Source organism: Anomalospiza imberbis, chromosome 14 (genome assembly GCF_031753505.1).
Source record: "Anomalospiza imberbis isolate Cuckoo-Finch-1a 21T00152 chromosome 14, ASM3175350v1, whole genome shotgun sequence".
Lineage (NCBI taxonomy): Eukaryota > Metazoa > Chordata > Aves > Passeriformes > Viduidae > Anomalospiza > Anomalospiza imberbis.
In genome coordinates this window covers 16,055,492-16,075,441 of record NC_089694.1, presented here as the reverse complement: position 1 = coordinate 16,075,441, position 19,950 = coordinate 16,055,492, and the positions used below count along the sequence as shown (strand labels likewise).

At 54.3% G+C, this 19,950-nt stretch overlaps 1 protein-coding gene across 2 annotated transcripts; it reads right to left on the bottom strand.

The window, feature by feature from the left end:
* Positions 1-912: 912 nt before the first annotated feature.
* On the bottom strand, positions 913-18,066 carry LOC137482650 (BTB/POZ domain-containing protein KCTD12-like). 2 transcript variants are annotated; one of them, XR_011004175.1, is made up of 5 exons: positions 17,950-18,066; positions 14,928-16,273; positions 5,456-5,512; positions 3,175-3,297; positions 913-1,034 (listed from the first exon to the last, which is right to left on the bottom strand). XR_011004175.1 is itself a non-coding variant. In XM_068205155.1 (2 exons), the coding sequence occupies exon 2, from the start codon at positions 16,249-16,251 to the stop codon at positions 15,391-15,393; it is 861 nt and encodes a 286-aa protein (XP_068061256.1). In that variant the 5' UTR covers positions 16,252-16,273; positions 17,950-18,066; the 3' UTR covers positions 13,115-15,390. The 2 variants fall into 2 exon arrangements, 1 of the variants encoding a protein (XP_068061256.1); XM_068205155.1 differs by lacking the exons at positions 913-1,034; positions 3,175-3,297; positions 5,456-5,512 and having other exon boundaries at positions 13,115-16,273.
* Positions 18,067-19,950: the final 1,884 nt, after the last annotated feature.

Sequence of the window (19,950 nt, the reverse complement as noted above, 5' to 3'; positions counted from 1 at the left end):
GCGGCGGTTTTGTGGGAAGCACACACCGTCCCCACCCCGCGGCGCCGGGACAGCGCTGTGTTATTCCAGAGCCTGTGGCAGGGACGGGAGCTCGGGCCCAGGCTCACAGCGCTGCACTTGCTGCTCTCCCACGCTGCTTCCATCCCCAGGGATGTTGGAAGGCCCCGGCATGGATGGGGGGAATAGGACATTCCTGGGTGATCCCAAATGAGGGATCTTAAAATTCCTTCCAGCCTCTTAAACTTGGGCGATGTGGGCATAAAAAAAAAAGATGGATAAAAGTTTCCAAACGAGCTGGAAGAGCACGTTGGGTTTGGGAAGTGTGGGAAGGGGGTACCAGGGTGCATCTAGAGCATCCTCAGGGTGCATCCTCAACATCCCAGTGCCCAATCCAAACCAGCTGCTCCCGTGCCAGCTACTGGATCCCGTCAGTCTCAGGACTTGACTCTGCACGAATTGTTCTGTTTTATGGGATTAATGCAGCTGGGAACAGCACTGGGAGCTTCCCTGGGCCAATATGCTCTGGTACCCAGGCCCTGGCACAGGTCCTGGCAGTGCCAGTGGTGCCAGCTGGATTGCCAGGGAATCCTGATCCCTTGGCAGGAGGCACCAAGCTCAGGTGCAGAGAGTTGTTGGAGCCCCAAACTCGTGACACAGATGGCAGAAAACCCAGCTCCATTCTCCCTGGATTCTCCTTTTGTAATTCATTCATGCTGTTGGAAAAGCTCAGCAAGAAGCTGGGAAAAAAAAAATCCAAACAGCAAAAGGCACCTCCTGAAAGACCTTGGAGCACTGGGAAGGTAATCCAGATTTTCCTCTGTCACACAGGTGCTGCCAGGAGGAGGCAAGGTGGGGTCAGGGATTTCAGGGATTTTTCTGAGGGCTGAGGTTCCTTGGAGGGGAGGTTCCTGGGCTGGAGGAGAGCTGGACACTGGTACCTGCTGGCGTTGGTTCCGTGTGTTCCAGGGGTTGTTCACTCCCTGGAGTGTCCCGTGGTGGGCAGGAGCTCTGCTCCACTGTTCCTCCCTGGTTTTCTGTGAGAACAAGATTGGGAATTGCATAAATTATGGAGATGTACTCACAAACATCACCCTGTGGGTACGGAGCTCACAACTCCATCTTCTGTAGGAATCTTGGAGTCCTGGAGTGATTTGGGTTGGGAGGGACCTTAAAGCTCATCCTATTCCACCCCTGCCATGGCAGGGACACCTTCCACTGTCCCAGGCTGCTCCAAGCCCCATCCAACCTGGCCTGGGACACTGCCAGGGATCCAGGGGCAGCCCCAGCTGCTCTGGGAATGTGTGCCAGTTTTGTAAGGATGTTCGACTGCAGGATCTCAGTCCATGTAGGGATAATGTGATTGCAGGAAATGCCCTGGAGATCCTTCATCTAAATTAAATCAGTGTTTACTGAGTGCTTGTGGATGTCCACAGGCTGCAGAAATGGCTGGAATGTGGGAATGCCTCCAGCCTGGAATCCAGGGCTGCATTGCCTCATCCCTGGAAGTGTCCCAGGCCACGCTGGACACGGCCTGGAGCACCCTGGGACAGTGGATGATGTCCCTGCCCATGGCAGGGGGGGATTAGGTGACCTTTAAAATCCCTTCCAACCCAAGCCAGTCCGGGATTCTGTTCCAGGACTCCTGAGCATGGGATGCTGCACAATTCCGACCCTTTTAGCCTTTAAATCCGCGTGCCTGTCAGGACTGACAGATGGAGATCTAACTCCAGCCACCTTTTGTTATCCAGGACTTCAATCCCTTGGAGCTGGAACAAACCCGTCCAAGGTTTTTGTGCCTTTAATTCCCGGCCAGCTCCCGCCGGGATCTAAATCAGCCCTGGCCACTCCACCCCCTGAGCGAGCCGATATCCATCAGCACCTAATTACTGTTCCCGTTCATCCCTCAGCGCCTTTCATCTCCAATTCCTCCTGCTTCTCCTGATTTCCTGCCCTCCCTGGAGCTGGCAGGGCCCACGCCCAAGAGCTGAGCGAGGGGAGCAGTGTTTGGGGCTGGAATTTTGGCTGCCTTCATCACAGTTGAATCCTGCAATTCAGTCCATCCCCCGTACAGCTGTTCTTGTTTCCAAAACATTCCCTTTTTTGTTTTTTTGGGAGCTCTGCTGTCGGTTTTAGGCTGTTTCCTGTGGATCTGTGCAGTCCAAGTATTTTTTCCTGCTTATTTTTATCCATATATATAAAATAGACACATTTAGCAGTGGATATTCCCTGTCACTGATTAATTTAACATCTGCTCTAATCTGCTCCAGTTCTGGCATTCCCAGGAAAACAGAGAAAAGAACAACAAATCCCATCTCCAAAAGTCTCCCAGATTGCCTCTCCGAGGGTCTCCCAATCCCCTCTCCAAAGGTCTTCCAACTCTCACTGCCTTCTCTCCATGGACAGAAGTTTTGCTTTTCCCAGAGCTGGAATGCTGCAGCTCCTTGCCAAATCCTTTGGGATAACATGGATGGGATGAGCAGGAGGAGCTGTGGGGCTCCTCTGGAAGTGCAGCCAGCTGAGGGGGAGTGAAGCACAGCAGCTGTCCCACAGCAGGGCTTTGCGTGGCTCCCCCTCACTTTTCCAGAGCAACCACTCCAGCTTTATGGCCGGGGTGGGAATTATGACGGATTCAGACACCAGAGGTCAAATTCCAGTGGCGGCGCAGAGGCCTGGGCTGATGGGAGCCAACAGAGTCATCCTGCTTTACATCACACAACATCTGGCTGGGGTGGAGGGCTTGGGACCACGTGGAGCAAAAGCAGCTTTCCCCCCTTGCCAAGCCCATCCATTTGGATAACCCTTTATTGCCCAAAAAGTTTTTCCAGGCCTGGCTCTGCTGCCCAGGGCAGGGGCGGAGTCCCCAGTTCTGGAGGAATTTAAAATCCCTGGGCATGTGGCATTTGGGGACATGGGGTATTGCCACACTTGGGAATGGCTGGGCTATGGTCTTAGGGGTCTTTTCCCACGTAAATAATTCCATGATTCTAAGACCTGCCTATTTATTTGGATTAGGAATCTGTAGTGTGGATGGCAAAGCTTTGCCAAGAATTATTCCAAGAGGAGCAGCTCCTGGTGAGCCTGTGCTGCATCCAACCTGGAATTGATGATCCCCACCTGGAACAGTTGGTTCCCACCTGGACTTGCTGATCCCCACCTGGAAGTGCAGGTTCCCACCTGGAGGTGCTTCCGCTGCGTCTCCCTTGAGGTCCAGGATGGGCTCGGAGGAGGACATGGGTTTTTTGGGGCTCTGCTCTGGTTCCGAAGGCTCAGGAACGGGAAGGCTGAGCCAGGAGCTTCCTAAAAATCAACACCCAAAGGAGAAAAAAATTAGAAGGGAAATGATGCACAGGGAATGTTGGAAGAGTGGTGGATGGGAATAGAATCCAAAGCACCTCTCAGAGTGCCATGCTGGGTTCCCAGGGTGAAGAATGATCAGGAAAACTCCCAGTGCCTCCCAAACCCTTCTTGGGGTGATCCCTGAGCTTTGGGCAGTGTCTGTAACCACATCCCACATTTTCCACCAGGAATTGCTGTTCCTTACTTTGGTTCCGCTCTCCTGCCTTTTTCCTAAACCTTTCTATCCCTGCCTTTCCATACATTGCCTCATTTCCATGGATTTACAAACAGGGAGGAATACAAAGTGTTTATCCTACACTGGGATTAGTGCTTCAGCTTTCCATCATTTTCTTCCCTGACATTTCCACACAGACACTTCCATTTGCCACACAGACCAGACGAGCCTTGGATCCAGCTGCAGTTCCTGCCCCATCCAAGGGATTTGCCTCTCCATGACTGAGCGTTGGAGCGGGATCATCCCATTGGCCCAGAGAGCAGTAAATCCCCTGAATGCTCCAGTTCCACAGCTCCTCCCACCAGGCAGACAGGGAATCTTGGAATCATCACCCAGAAAGGTCACCCAGGACACTTCCACTGTCCCAGGCTGCTCCCAGCCCCAGTGTCCAGCCTGGCCTTGGGCACTGCCAGGGATCCAGGGGCACCCCAGGTGCTCTGGGCACCCTGTGCCAGGCCCTGCCCACCCTCCCAGCCAGGAATTGCTTCCCAATATCCCACCTAACCCTGCTCTTCCAGAGGTGGATGAAGACTTTTGCCAAGGCCACCCTGATTTGGGATAAAGGCAATCCTACTCCACCTGGCCATGGGAAGCAGGGGATGCTCCAGCTCCCAAAACCCCCAGAGCTGAGCAGGATTCTGTGTTCAGTGGTTGCCAGAAACCAGGATAGCAGGAATCTGCCCAGGCACAGCCTGGCCAGGCTGGACCTCCAGGATCCACTATGTTCCAGAAGAAGGAGCAGCCTCCAGGAGATGGCAGCAGGATCCCAGCATGCCCTGTGCCCATGGCTTCCCTCATTAATTGTGGTTTTCAAGAAAATTCCTGGCTCCTCCCAGGTGTCCTGCTTCCCAGGACCACCAGATTCATCCAGAGGCTCTGTGGTCACTGCCAGTGCAGCTGGAAAGGTTCCATTCCTAATTCCAATTAATATCCCAGAGCAGCTGGTTTTGCACCCAGTTAAATCCCAAAGTCCTGGAGGAGGGAATCTGAGCTGAGCTCCATTCCAGTGGAGCATTCCAAAGCCATTTGGGCAAAACAACACCTAGACAGGACACAGGGATGTGGCTTGGAATGGAATTCCTGGCACACAAGTGGAAGGGCAAAGGTTTTCTGTGGAATAAGAGCAATGCTGAATTTCATTCATTTAATTAATTTCATTTGCACGGCTGAGCTTCTCCAGGTGTTCCCAAACATTCCAGCAGAGCTCCAGGGCGCTGCATTCCCACTTCCACGTGCTGACCTGCAGCCCGTGCTTATTAAAGATTTAAAGGCCAAGCTGTCAGCGCTGCTCTGGGGATGAACTTTTCCTCTTATAGCTCTGTCCCTCTAATTCTAATAGGATTGGGAAGAGGAGGCGGAGGCTGGAGCAGTGCCAGGAGCCAAGGGAGGGTTTGTTCCTTCCAGAGGCTTTGCACACTTTGGCGGAGCTTTCCGGAAGTTTGTTCCTCTTCCAGCACCTCCCATCTGCTCTCTGGGATTTTGGGTTAATCCCTGCTCTGTCCTGGTTTTCCCTCATCCCAGGGATAACAAAACCCCTTCCATGTGCTGGCTGTCCGTGCTCTGCTCTGCTGGAAAAGCTGCATTAATCCCATTTTATTTCAGATTTCAGGTGGGCACTTGCTGCTTCCCAGGGTTTGGGAAGATTTCAAAGCCATTACTGGAAAGTGTTGGCTCAGCTCCACTTCCAGCCTCAAATCCATGTTGTCCAACAAGCATCACGGCTTTGGGGATATTCCATGGATGTGGTGAGGGGATGGAAGCCACCGAGGAGCCACCAAGCACTGGGACCCTTGGGAATCAGCCACTGCTGAAACTCAAATGCTTGGGGCTCTTCCTTCCCCCACTCCCAGGTTTTTCCCAGGACATCCTTTTCCATGGATTTACCTGGAAGGCTGCAGTGCCTGGAGAGCTGCCTGGAGAGTTGGCCTCGCACAATGGGACCTGGAAATAAAGGAGAAGGTTTGGATCTGGATCCATGCTCCAAGATCATGGAATTATGGTCACCTCCCTCCACACTTATGCACCCACGTGTGGGTCTGGGTCCTGCTCCAAAATCAGGGAATTCTGCTCTTCCACATCCACACCCCCGCTGGAGAGGGATGCAAGGAAAACGAGCACTGTGGTTGTGTTCCATGAAAAATCATTCCCTGGGATTTTCCCCTTGGATGTGCCATGAGCCCAGCCAGGTTTTATGGTGCTTTTCCAAAATATCTGGGCTCCTCCCAGTATTTCCCGCCTTTTGGAAGCTGGGAGTAACCTGACTCCCCCTTAATCCATGGGAAAGTTCTCCGGCTCAACACCATCCCAATTTCAGCAAGAGTTGCCCCTGCATCAGCAAAAACTGGGAGTTGTTGGAAAGGGAATTTTGATCCCAGATGTCCTGTAGGAGCAGGGCAAAGCAGTGTCCTGGTGCATCCCCTTCCCTAGGATTTGAGATCAGATCAAGCCTGGGCATCGCAACAGCCCAAGTTTTTTCCACTGGAAAAAAGAAGGAGCCACCCTCATGCTCCTTGGAAGCCTGAGGAATATTCCCTGCTCTCTATCCCAGAAATCCTCAGCTGTGAAATGGGATCAGCAATCTGTTTTCCACTTGCAGGGAAGGAGGGGAAGTCTGGAGTCATTCCCAAATGCTTTATGAATTCCATGGCTTTTGCTGGAAGCAAAGGGGGCTGGAATGAGGCAACTCTGCCTGGCTGGAGCCGGTTGCTGTTGGAGTTTTCCCTGGAAACCCATTAACACAACCTGGAGAGGGAGGTGAAAATTGCCCTTAATACCAAAATATTGTTGGAAAGGGGGAAACTGGGATATTCCATGTGGGAGCTGAAGGAATAAACATATTTTTTACCAAAAAATGGATTTTCTGCACTGTTTCCAGCCCTTCCTGAGAAATTTGCACCTGGATCTAATTAACCCTAAAGCTTCATTAATGATCAGTTTGGCACCAGTCATAATTAATACCAAATGTGCATTTTTCTGTGGAATAAAAGGTTTACCTGAGCACATTTGCAAATTCCATTTAGGAATTGTGGCTGTGTATTAATTAAACTGAAATCATAATTAAAAGCAGAATTAAAACCCTTCTAATAAACATAGCAGGGGGCGGGGGGGGGGGGAATCCTTTGCTTTTATGCTCAGTCCTCAAATTTGTGGATAATGGAGAACAGTTATTCCATTTTCCTGAGGGCTCTTGGATAAAGGCCATCCAAGAGGCTTTTAAGGAAACTCTGGAGCCAAGAGGGGATTGTTGAACTTCCAGCATGGATTAAAAGCTTATTAAGGGAGAGAAAAAAGGGAGGGAATCAAGAGTTTGCTCCCAACATATAAATAATGGAATAATGGGACGTTCCCAAGAGGCCATTTCAGGAGGAAGGGTTTTTATTACCCAGGAAAGGGGGAAAGGGGAAACAGCCAAGAGGAAAATGGAGGAAATGGAATCATGGAGTGGTGGAGGTTGGTGGGAAAGGACCTTGGGATCAGCTCTGATGGTGAATCTTCCATTGGGATGGATAGAACGACAAACAGGACACAGGAATGTGCTGCGAATGTACCCTGGATGTTTCATAAACCTTGGTGGGGTTTAAATCAACTTCAGAGACTCAGGAGAGAGCTGGGAATGTTCACCTGGAGAAGGGAAGGATCCAGGGAGAGCAGGGGCTAGGCCAGGAGGGGTTATATCCTTGGGTTTTTTTGTTTTGTTTGTTTGTTTTTTGTGGAAGAATTAATCAGGAAATTGCAGCACTCTGGGCTTTAAGGTTGGAGTTAAATCCCTTTCAATCAGTGGCTCCGAGCTCCTCCTATTATTTAAATAATGGCTTGGGATTTTTGTTTGATTTCATTTTGGTCTTCAGGATAAAAAGAGAAAAAAGAAACCCAACAAACAAAATAAATCAACCAAAAGAAACTTCCATGGATCTCAGAAGAGCTGCTCTGAGCACACCCGAGGTGCTCCAGCTGCTCCCAGCCCCCTCCAACACTTTCATCCAAGATCCAATTAATTATCTGGAGTACACGGAGCTGCTGATCTCATCTGGGACATCCACGAGCATGGGAGGTTGCAGTGACCACTCCGAGCTCCAGATATTGGATACTGGGAAGGAATTCCTGGCTGGGAGGGTGGGGAGGTGCTGGGATAGAATTCCCAGAGCAGCTGTGACTGGCCTTGGATCCCTGGAAGTGCCCAAGGCCACGTTCGAGGGGGTTTGGAGCAGCCTGGGACAGTGGAAGGTGTCCCTGCCGTGGCAGGGGTGGAATGGGATGGGCTTTAAGGTATCTCCTAATCCAAAGCATTCCATAATTCTAGGCCTGCTGCTGCTGCAGGATCCTGTGGGAGCACGAGCAGGGCAGGTGGGATCAGCCCCAGCTGGAAGGGGCAGATCCCACAGGGGAGAAGGAGGGAATGGAGGAAAGTTCCTCCCCTAGGAGAAACCAGCCCCTCTGGGATATCCACCAGCAAATCTGGGAACAGCCCCGGGAACAAACTTGGGAACAGACCTGGGAATAGACGCAGGAACAGAGCTGGGAATAGACCCGGGAACAAACCTGGGAACAAACCTGGGGACAGAGCTGGGGACAAACCCGGGAACAAACCTGGGAACAGAGCTGCAAAGAGACCTGAGAATAGACCTGGGAATGGACCTGGGGACAAAACTGGGGACAAGCCTGGTAACAAAGCTGGGAACACGGGGAGGATTCCTGGCCCCTGCCAAGGCTCGGTGACAGCAGCCAGGACAGTTTGTCCTTCATTTCCATGACACTGCTGGATGACCTCAGCTCCGGAGGGAGAGGAACTGCTCACGGTGGAGATCCCTGGTGCCAAAACCTCATTCCTCATCCAAATAAATCCTCATCCAAATGAATCCCATTGGAAGGAAGCAGCTGCGCTTTCCAGGGGCAGCGGTTTGCTGGGGGGGAGATTAAAACCACTCCGAAATGTCAGGAACTGGGAGGAGTATTTAACATGAGCACCTTATCGCAGCCCCTCATTGCCTGCTCCGCTTTCCACCCTTCTGGAAGTGCTTTCCCGGCTCCTTTTGCTGACTTCGGGAAGACCGGGAATCCTTCCAAACCAGGACCTGGGGATTTCAGTTGCCCTGGAGCCAAATTCCAGTCAAAGGCGAGGAGTTAATGGGGTTTTTTTCTGTTCCCCTGGAGGTTGTGTTAAATCCCCTCCAGGCACGCAAAGGACAATAATAATTTGGGAATAAAATGGAAAGCGTTGGCTGCGCCCTCGCTTCCCTCGGATTTGGAGCTGCTCTGTTGAAGCGACTCAAGGCGGTGACCGTGACAGGGATGAGGAGCTGGGAAAGCAGCTGGGGATTTAAAAGGTGCAAGAGCTGCAGGAAAAATCGGGAGTCCCGAACGTCAGGGGGGTTGTGCCTGCTCCGAAATCCCTGCTGGCATCTCTTGGAGTGACGGAAGCCGTGGCTGCTCCTGCCTGCGGTGGCTCCGGGGGAGCAGCCGGGTTCCCCTCCCCGGACAATGGCATTTTTAGGGTGCCAGGTTTGCTGCTGCACCCCCCAGACGCCAAGGGGATCCCGTGGGAGCCAAGGCATCCCGGGATCCAGGGAAAAACCCCTTTCCTGGGAGGCCCTTGGGGTCCGCGACAGCGGAGAGGAGCAGGGGAAGCTTTGGTGGATGGAGGTTGCGAAACAATTTCCTGTTTACTTCTCTCTTTTCTCTGTTAAATGCAGAAATGCTCCTGAAATGTCACTTGTGCCCTCTCCCCGTCCCCTGTCACCCCTTTCCTTCACCATCAAAGCCCGCCCTCCGCACCCATCCCGGCTCAGGGTCCCTGCAGCTGGAAAAGGCCGCTCCCCTGGCTCCTCAGTGGCATTTAATCCTTGGAGTTGATTAAAGCGGTCCATTAAGAGCAAATTAGGGACTAATGGGAATAACGGCTGTGCTCAGGGAGTGATTCAGGGAGAGGGGACGGCCCCGAAAGAGCTCTAATCCCTAGTTCTGCCGGAGAGGGGAAGGATTTGGATTTATCCTGGGGTTTTTTGGCTGGAAGTCTCAGCTCTAAGGAACTGATCCGCAGGTGGGGCCAAGCAGGGAAACTCGGCGGGGTTTGATTTATCCTGCCCGGTTAAAAGCAGCTGGAGTGAGCCGGGGAAGTGTTGGGTGGGGCTTGGAACAACCTGGGATAGTGGAGGGGGCCCTGCCCATGGAACTGGATCAGCTCCGAGGTCCTTTCCAATCCAAACCATTCCATGATTCCAGGACAATATTCCATGGTTCTCTCAGTGCTTGGGGGTCCAGATGTGGGCAGGCTGTGCTTCACCAGAGCAAGGATTTCCCCACATCCCAGAGGGGAGGGAATTCCTAGAATATCCTTTCCATGGCTCCCAGCAGAGCTCTGCTCTCTGGGACACCCAATGAGGACCTCAAAGGACTCATTTCCTCATGCTGTGCCTGGGGAAATTGAGGCAGAGCAAGCTGGGAGAGGCACAAGCCCCAGTTTGAGGTTGTTTTGTTGTCCCTTTGGGTTCTCCAGGTCCCCAGAGCTTCCTGTGCACTCCTCATCTGATCCCAATAAACACTCCCTGTCTGGCCAATCCCACAGCACAGGGCTGGCCTAAGGAAAACTTGATTTTTTCCAATTTCCTTTATTTAGTCTTTTCATCTTTGAGCCTTAAACATTTGGGCTTTGTTTGGGTTTTCGGGGCTGGGCCCTCCCTAGTCCTGGAAAGGGTCCCAAACCAAAGCCAAACAAACCTCGATCCCTGTATGGGGCCATTCCTGAAGGGTTGGACTGGATGATCCCTGTGGGTCCTTTCAAATTCTGAATATTCCATGGTTCCAACTGGAAGGGAACACAGAAGCTGAATTTTGAGGGGAAAATCTGATTTTTCAGGCAGTTTTCCTTGTGAAACGGCCCCAAAATCTGCAGCCCCTCATGCCTGCTCCTGGTGGGAAGAGGCTGTTGTTCCTTGGGAGGAACATTCCAGGGATTTCATGCCAGGGAACAAGCTGCTTCTCCTGCCTGCTTCCCACAGGGATCCTTGGAATGATGGCACAGGACCATGACAAGGCCAGGCTCCATCTCCCTTCAGAATTCCAGATCCCAGAATCCCAGACTCATTTGGGTGGGAAGGGACCTTAAATTTATCCCTGATGGGAGTTTTTAGAGGTGTGGGGGTGAAGGAAGGATTCATCCTTTAGGATGCTGGTGGCTCTGCATGCCAGTGGATTTATCCCACCAGGATTTGTCCTGGAGAAGGGAAACGAGGGACAGCAAACATTTGGGATGTAGACATTGTGCTTTGGCTCCAACGTGATTCAGTTGGAATCTGGTTTAGGTTATTTGCAGGAACATCTTTCCCTCAGATCCTGCCCAGCTCTCCTGGAGCAGGAGGGGAAAATTCCCAGCCATCCATCACCTGGAATGAAGGAAAACATTTTGGACTGCCAGAGCCTTTGAAGGAAACCACCTGGACATCCCCAAATCCAGCCTGCTTAAGCTCAGCACAAACTGAGCAACCTGTCAGCGCAGGTTGAACGAGATTTATTTGGCAAATTCTCCGGCACTCACCAGAATCCAACACATCCAACGGCTCCCAAAACTTTCAAGAGACCCAGACACTCCTCTGCCTTCCCCCTCCTGCTCCCCACAGCCCTGGGAAGGAGGCCCAGAGGTCTCTCTGTGGTCAGAACACAGCAGCTGCAGCTGCTAAACTGAGCCCAAACCCTTGTTTTGTTAAACTCCTCCTAAACAAAGCATCCAGGCTGCAGTTTCTGCACCAGGAATTGGGAAATCCTCTCCCGCTCTCCGTTGGTTTTTCCCAGTGCTCTGGATGCCCATGTTGTTAAAGGGAGTTTTTGGGGGTATTTTTTTTAAATAAAGAAGATTTTGGTCAGGTTGGAGGGAGCTTGGAGCAGCCTGGGATGGTGGAAGTGGTCCCTGTTTCTGGCAGGGGGTGGGGCTAGACTGGATGAACTTTAAGGTCCTTTCCAAGGCAAAGCATTCCCTGGTTTTTTGAGAGAGGAAGAGGTTGGTTCCAACTTCCAGCTGCTTCTCCCCTCTCTGTGCTCCTCCATCACCAAATCCTTTCTATCTCAACATTCCATCAAATCCCTTGGATTTTTGTGGCATGATGGGATTTCAGGACTGGGAATGGGATTTTTGTGTCCCCCTCTAACCCCCACAGGAGCCTCCTTGTCCTCTTTCCCATCCCATGGCATTGAGCTGCACCACGAGAATGGGCAGAGCTCAGCTCTGGGACTCCTCTGCCTCCAAAGGGTGCCCCTGGAGAGGGGCTGGAGCCAAGCCAGGACACAAAGTGTTTCCAGATGTTCTCCAGGGGTGGCAGAAATGCCTGATGGAGACAGATGGGATTTGGCTTTTCCTTAAGTTCAGTTTTTGTGAGAAGCAACCGGCAATTTGTGGGCAGGTGCCTGCCTGGGAAGGCAGAGCCAGCCCCAGCTCCTGCTCTGCCTCCCTCCCACCAGGGTTTTATTTTGGGATGGAGGATTTTCCAGGAATCTCAAAATGAGAGGCTGGGTTATGCTCCCCCTGGGAGGGAAGCACCCTTGGGAAGCCGGGAGCTCTTTAGGGGAACGTTTCTCGGTGTGTGCTGAGCTCTGTGGTGAGGGCAGGCGCCTTCCCCAGGGACCCACACGGGATCTGCTGCCTGGACACCCCGTGGGACCTCATTGCCTTAAAACCCATCCCAAACCCCATCCCAGCCCTCAGCTCTCGTTCCCAGCAGGATGAGAAAAGCTGCTGAGTCCTCAGTGCAGGGCAGATTTCAGTAATCCCAGGAATCCCTCCAGGCCCCGGTTTTCCCAGACAAGGTGGATAATCCCCCCTGGCACGTGCCAGCCAACCCTGCTCCAGGTGTGCTCTGCCCACGTGCCCACCCTCAGGCTGCCAGCATTCCCAGGGATGAGCTGGGGCATCCCAAACCTCTCCCCAGCCCTGGAAATGCAGGGGGTGGGGAGGATCTCGGGATGGAGCTCCTGGAAAAGAGCAGGATGCTGCCACGGCACCTCCAGCAGCACCTGGAGCTTGGCTTAACCCAGCTTGCACTGGCAGAAAGCTGAGGAGCAGCATCCTGTCCTCTTGGTGGGAAGGAAAAACCACCTCCAAGCCCAAATCCAGCAGGGAAGGAGCTGGACAAGGCTGGAGTTTCCCTAGGAACAGCCTGGGGGTTGGAGGTGCTGGGGGGAGCACAAGGACAGAAGAAGCAGAGCAGCTCTGGGTGATTTGGACAAGCCCAAGGGATGGCCCAGCAGGAGCTCGGGGTCTGGGAATCACAGAAATATGGGAATATTCCCAGGAAAACCAGGCAGCATCAGGGAATTGGTTCTCCACTGTCTCCTTGAGACCCTGAGAGCTCCCAGCTCACTCCAGCCATTCCCTGCCTGGCTCTTCCCAGCTTGCCAGAATTGTTCAGAGGAGGAGACCTCCCTGAGATGCTTTTCCATGCCACCATTTCCCAGCAAATTTGATCTATTTGAGCCAAGATCTTTCCTGGGGATCAAATGAGCCAGGTTGTCCTCCCATGACAAGGACACTTTTCCTATAAATAAATGCATGCAAGGAAGAGAAACAACCCCAAATCGGGTGCATTTTTGTGGAGATGGATCTCAACAAAAGGATTTTTTCATGAAGTCTCAGTTTCCAGGAAAACCATTGGGCTCTGGAAGGATTCAGGAATAACTCCTGCTCGTGTTTCCTGTGGGGGTCAGCCCTCATCCCAGAACCTGCCACATCAAAACCACCGGAATGGTGACTCTGCCATTCTGGTTTCTCCCTCAGGCAAAAATTTCTCCTTCCAAGAGATCAATTTTTCAGCCCAGTTCCAGTGGGGATAAACATCAAAAGAGCCCCATTTCCCACAAGGCAGCAATTTCTTTTCCCAATCCTACTTAGGAAAACCGTGAGTTCAAAAAGATAAAGCAAATATGGAATGGAGGTCCCCTCCCCCTTTATTGAAAGGTTTTCTTTGTGTGCACACAGAGCTCAAGTTCCTTTTTCTTGTCTTTTTTAAAGGTTGTTGTCATTTCCTCTTCCAGAGGTTGTTGGAATGAGGAACAGGACCATGAAAAATGTCAAAATACCGTTTTTGCCTTCCCCTTCTTCAGGAGAGAGGGAGAACCTGGTTTGAAACTTCTGCTGGCCCCAGAGCCCTCCCTCCTCTCCAGGAAGGAGCTGCAAACCGTCCTCCCACATGAATGCCAAGCAGGAACGCCCCCCTGGATGCTGTCCTGCCAGGGAGGAGATCTTGCAGTTCCTGCTCCAGGAGCTTCACAGGGGCTGGGGTGGGTGGTGGAGGGGCAGGGATGGGTGGTGGAGGAGCAGGGATGGGTGGTGGAGGAGCAGGGATGGGTGGTGGAGGAGCAGGGATGGAGGGTGGAGGAGCAGGGATGGAGGGTGGAGGAGCAGGGATGGAGGGTGGAGGAGCAGGGATGGAGGGTGGAGGAGCAGGGATGGGTGGTGGAGGAGCAGGGATGGAGGGTGGAGGAGCAGGGATGGAGGGTGGGTGCCTTGGGTGGATGTTGGATGTCAGGAATGGGTGGTGGGTGCCAGGAATGGGTGGCAGAGAACCAGGGGACAGGCAGAGGCAGCAGACAGGGACATCAGGCTCACCTCCCCTGCAGGCCGAGGCCATGTGCCAGAGCTGGAGCTGGGCGTCACCCAGCACTGGGCCTGGGGATGTGCTGCCCTGGGATCCTGCCCAGCAGGGACAGGAGGGGCAGAGCAGAGGCTCCGATAATTTTGTGTTCCTTCCTTCCATCTCCTCTTGGAGCCCCCTTAGCAAACTTCCCCTGTCCTGTGCCAGCTGGACATGTGGCCACACGGCCACTCCGGGCTGTCCCTTTATTCTGCATCACCCAGTGGGGGACAGCAGCAGCAGCTCCAGCCCCAGGAGGGCCTGGAGAGCTGAGATTGGAGACACCTCATGGGAGATCACCAAAATGGCCAAAATTCCCTTTGCTGGGTGAAGTTGTGTCCTGGACACCATTGGAGCATCCCAACCTCATCCCCATGATTCCCACTGTGCTCCCAAGAAAAAATGAAGGGACTTTTTGGCTGACAAGGCTCCAAGGAGTTGGAGAGCTGTATAAGCATTTTACACCCCCGACAACATCAAGCCTTCCCTGCTCCCCCCCACCTCCCTCACAGAACATCTGCCCCTCCCACCCTCCCCAAAATCCCCCCCAAAATCCCGCCCAAAGCATCCCGGAGCCGTGGCGATGTCTCAGATCAGAGCTGTGAGCACAGGGGGAGCCTCTCCCCTGGCCAAGCACTGCCAGTCTCAGGCTAAGCTGCTTACAGAGCTCCTGCCAATCCAGCCGTGCTGCCAGGCTGCCACTTCCCAACCCCCACCCCCTCCCCGGCTCTGCTTCCCACCTTTCCCATGTCTTTAATCCAACGATTCCTCTCCAAACCCCCTTGGCAGGTCCCAGTGTATGCAGCAGGATCCCGTGGAGCTGCATGGGACAGAGAGCCCAGTCCAGTGTCCAAGCCCATCCAGCTGCAGGAATGCCAGCCCAGAGCAGTGTCCAGTGTGTCCCACCCCTCCCACCCAACCCACGTCCACAGCAGTGTCCGAGTCCACACATCCAGGGAGGGTTGGGAGCGACTGCAGAAGTCACAGAGAGGGAGGAAGGTTGGTGGTCAGCAGTTGCTACAAGGAAGAGCTGGGCAGGATTCAACTTGGAGCAAGGAGGAGGGAAAAAACCCAAGAACCAACTGAAAAGGAGGCAGAGGGAGGACGCCGGGATTCGGGGATGGATCTCTACCTTCTAGGCCACAGCCACAAGGGACGGGAAAGGGACAGTCAGTGGTTGGTTGGCAGAGGGTTGGTTTTGTGTCACTCACGATAGAAAACATATTCGGTGTAAGAGGTCCAGATCCTGTCGTCCGTCTGCTCGTGGGCGAAGGCACAGGTGCCCGTGGAGTTGCAGGCCACCATGTGGAAGCCGGCATCGGCCAGTTTGTCAAAGGCTTGCTCCAGGAAGGTGAATTTGAGGTAGTACCTGGACGTGTACCTCTCCGGGGGCCTGTCCGGGTCTCTGCTCTCGTTCAAGGTGTCCCCAAAGACCTCCTTGGCCAGCGAGGTCTTGCCGCACACCATGATCCGGGCCACCCTGCGGAACTTGGCGTCCGTCTGGCTGTCCCTGCCCAGCGTGTAGGAGCCGCGGTAGCCGATGGTGATGAACCCCGCCCTGCGGCCCTCGGTGCCGGCACTGCCGGATGCGGCGCTGGGCAGCGCGGCGGTGGCTGAGCTCAGGCCGCGCGTGGTGTCCGCGCCGGGGGACATCTCCTCAGGGTCGCTCTGGCAGGGATCGTCCCCCAGCGAGTTCTGCTCGCTGAGCTTGGGCACCAGCAGCTTCACCAGCTCCGGCAGCATGAAGTACTCGGCCTCGCGCTGCAGCCGGCCGCGCTCCGGGAAGTGCTCGGGCAGCACCAGCTGCTGGTCTCTCATGTAATCCAGGATGTAGCGGAACAGGAACCCGTCCCGGTCCACGAAGAAGCGGCCCTTGCTGTCGCGGGCCAGCGAGCGCGCGTTCTTCTGGGTGAACATCTCCCAGAGCAGCGAGCCGGGCACGCTGACCAGCGTGGGGTGCCGGGTGATGTACACCTGTCCCCCCACGTTCAGCTCGATGATGTCAGGGAAGGGGTTGCTGTCCTCGCTGCCTTTGGCACAGCTCGCGGGGTCTGCCAGGGCCATGGTGAGCTCCTGCTGCTCCCACCTGCAGCACAAACGGGTCAAAACCGTGTTAGAACTGCCGGAAAACACAACCCACTGCCCTGATCCCAAATGACTGCAGGGCATCCCAAGGGGCCCCAGGCCATCGCCCCAATCCCAGGTGATTGGAAACGATCCCAAGCCACATCACACATGGAATCATAGAATTGTTTAGATTGGAAAAGCTCTCTAAGATCATGGGAGTCCAGCCCAGCACTGCCAAGCCACCACTAAATGCCTGGTTTGGGTCAGCAGGCAGGGCAGGACCAGATCCTTGTCTCTCCAGGAGTCTGGAAGTCATCTCTCTTCCCCAGTCCCTGGCTCTTGGAACAAGCAGCATTATCCAAAGCTACCTCCCCTACCGTGGCACACTGCCTGTGGTCTGACCGTGCCATCTCCACCTGAGCTCTCCAGGCAGCAGAGGGGCTCGGCCCCTCTGCCCAGGAAGGTGCAGGGACGTGGAGCTGCTGTCAACAACAGGAAAGGCAGGGCTGTCACACCCTGGGGACCCGCCAGCCCCGCATCCTGCGGGCAGGAGCAGCTGCCGAGGGAGGAGTTCCCGGTGCAGGGGCCCCGCTGAGCCGGGGCTGGAGGGGTTGTGGTGCCACACAAGGAGCACCCCGGGGCTGGGGGAAAGCGGCACCAGCTCCCTGAAGGACAGAGGGACAGAGCACTCCTGCTCTGTCCTTGCTCCTGGAAAGTGCTCAACATGGACTCGCAGCCAAGCTGGGAGACAGCAGAACCTCTCCAAGGGGCTGGGACCAAGACAAATCCTGGGCTGCTGCTACAGCAATTGTTCTGTGGCAGATGCCACGGATTTATACATTTTCCAAAGGCAAGCCAGTTCTTGGATGTCTCTTGACACTGCAAATCAGCAGCTTACATAAACCTGGCTCAGCAGCCAGAGCCTGGATCCATGCCGTGCTCTGTGCAGGCATTTGGGAGACCACGGAGAGAAAGGGTTCCCTGGGCTGACCTCCAGCTCTGCCCCCTCCCTGGGTGATCTCAGTGCTGCCCTGGGTCTGCTCTGAGGTTGGGACCCCCCAGGACTGGTCCCACACCCAAGGATAAGCCGAAGGGCTCGCCCCATCCCCATGTCCTGCCACAAAGACTGCCAGGAGCTGCTCCAAAGGATCCCAACACAAATTTCCGAGCAACTAAAGGACAAAGATAGAACTCTGTGGGCACTTTCGGGCACGGGGGCAGAGCTGAGCCAGCGTTTCACGGCCACACTCCTCCTCCTGGCTCACAGGGAGAACCGTCTTTGAACAAGGAGTGACTTGGGCAAGGAAGAGACGGAAAGATGGAAAGAGGATCAGCGCGGTCCCGGCTTCCCGGTCCCCTCCCGCAGTGGCTCTGGGTCCCTTTTCCTGGCGATTCCATGCCCACGGCACAGCCAGCGGGCAGGAGCCGCCCGTGCCCGGAGCTCGCATCCCTTTGTCAGGCTGGGGGGGCTGCCCATGGTGGGCTGGGGGCTCGGGGGGGACGGGCAGAGCGGCTCCGCTGTCCCTCTGCCCGCCCCAGGCGCGGACCCGGCGGGGACAGCGGCGGTGACAGCGGCGGGGACCTGAGCGGGGACAGCGGCGGGGACAGCGGCGGGGACAGCCCGGCTCAGCCCCGCCGCCGCAGCCGCCCCAGCGCTCCCCGGCCGGGGGACCCCGACCCCGCCGCCCCCGTTACCTCGGCAGGGCGGCCCCGCCGCTCCGCTGCTCTCCCCGCCGTGCCGCTCCGGCCGCGCCGCTCCCGCCGCTCCTCTCCGCCCGCCCAGCCCTGGCCCCGCCGTTTTATGGCCGGGAAGGCGGCGGGGGCCGTCCCCCGCTGTCCCCGGGACCGCCTTTCCCCCGCCTCCCTCCGCCTCCATCCGACCAGCCCCCGCCGTCCCCGCTTCCCCCGCGCCCGCATCCCCCATCCCTGCATCCTCCATCCCTGCATCCTCCCCGCTCTGGTACCGGCCGGGACTGACTGGGGAATTGCAGGGGCACCCTCGCCATCGCCTGGGAATGCAGCGGGGCTTGTAAAAAAGGGGGGAGAGGGACTTCTAATGCGGCCAGATGGTGCCAGGGCAAGGGGAACAGTTTTAAACGAAAAGAATGGGGATTTAGGTGGGAAATCCCTGTGAGAGTGGGGAGGCCCTGGCACGGGGTGCCCAGAGAAGCTGGGGCTGCCCCTGGATCCCTGGGAATGTCCAAGGCCAGGCTGGACGGGGCTTGGAGCATCCTGGGATGGTGGAAGATGTCTCTGCCCATGGCTGGGTGTCAGATGGCTCTGAGGTTCCTTCCAACCCAAACCATTCAGTGATTCCACAATTCCAAACCCAGCCAAACAGCTGGGTTACAGCAGCCAAACTCTTGCTATTCCCTGGATGATTTTATGTTGTTGTGCTGGAGGGACTGGAATCCCCTTTCCCAAGGTAGGAATAACACCAGTGGGATCATAAGGAGCTTAGGTTGTTGTGGCAGCCTGTTTGTCCAGGCTGAAAAAAACAAGCAAGGAAAGAGAATTCAGCTCTTTTTAGTTTACTTTGAAAATTCCAGTTTTATGTAAACACAGGAAAATATGACAACTCCAAACAACATCCCAATAGTTGCACGTTTCCTGGAATTCTTTCCATTGGAAGTCCAATGAAGCTTAAATCCCAACATTCTCTGACAGCAGAGCTGGCCTGAGTTCATCCACAAATTTTTGTTGGTGTTGAATTTTTTAAGAGCAGAAGATACAATTTCTTCTTCTCCTACAAATCAAATCCCTGAGTCTGGGCACTCACATCCAAGGAATTTTTCTGTTTGGGTTTCTCCTTGTTGTTTTCTTGTATCTCAGCGCTGTTAGATTATTTTCCCATAAATTGCAGGAACTGTGACCTGTGATTATTTTGAGGGACATATTTATAGGTGAGGGAGAGTTATAAACGAGACCAATTTGTTGGATGGATGGATGGATGGATGGATGGATGGATGGATGGATGAATGGATGATGGATGGATGGATGATGGATGGATGGATGGATGGATGGATGGATGGATGATGGATGGATGGATGGATGGATGGATGGATGATGGATGGATGATGGATGGATGGATGGATGGATGGATGGATGGATGATGGATGGATGGATGGATGGATGGATGGATGGATGGATGACAGAGATTTGCTCAAAAGATACTTGAAACATCTTTGAAATTGGCCTGGGAGAAAATTTAGCCACCATGAGCCTGTTTGATTTTTGGGATTGGGATGAAATCCAGTATGGCTTTGTCCCACTTTTCTGGAAGTCTGATCCAATGTAACTGCAAGTTCATCAAAGAATTTCCAGGGAATTTTCAGCTCTGTTGGCTCACAACTCCCTGTCTTGGGGACACACTGTGACCCCAGCCATGATCCAAGTTACCGGTCCAGCCCAGGGCCTCCATCCTCGGCAGCTGTGCCAGGGCTCGGCAATGAAGAATTTTTTCCTCAAATCCAATTTAAACTGATTTGTTGTGGAGGCTGTGCTGGGAGAGTTGGGATGGGAGCCCAGGACAGGCCCAGTGACAGCAGCAACGATGGCACTTCACGTTCTTTTTTCCCTTTCCCTTTCCCTTTTCCCAGTTGCCTCTGTGCTTTTTCCTCACATGCCTGAGGCTCATGGGGGACAAAAACTGCACCCAAATTGGTGCAAATACTCCCATGAGCTGATGTGGAAATC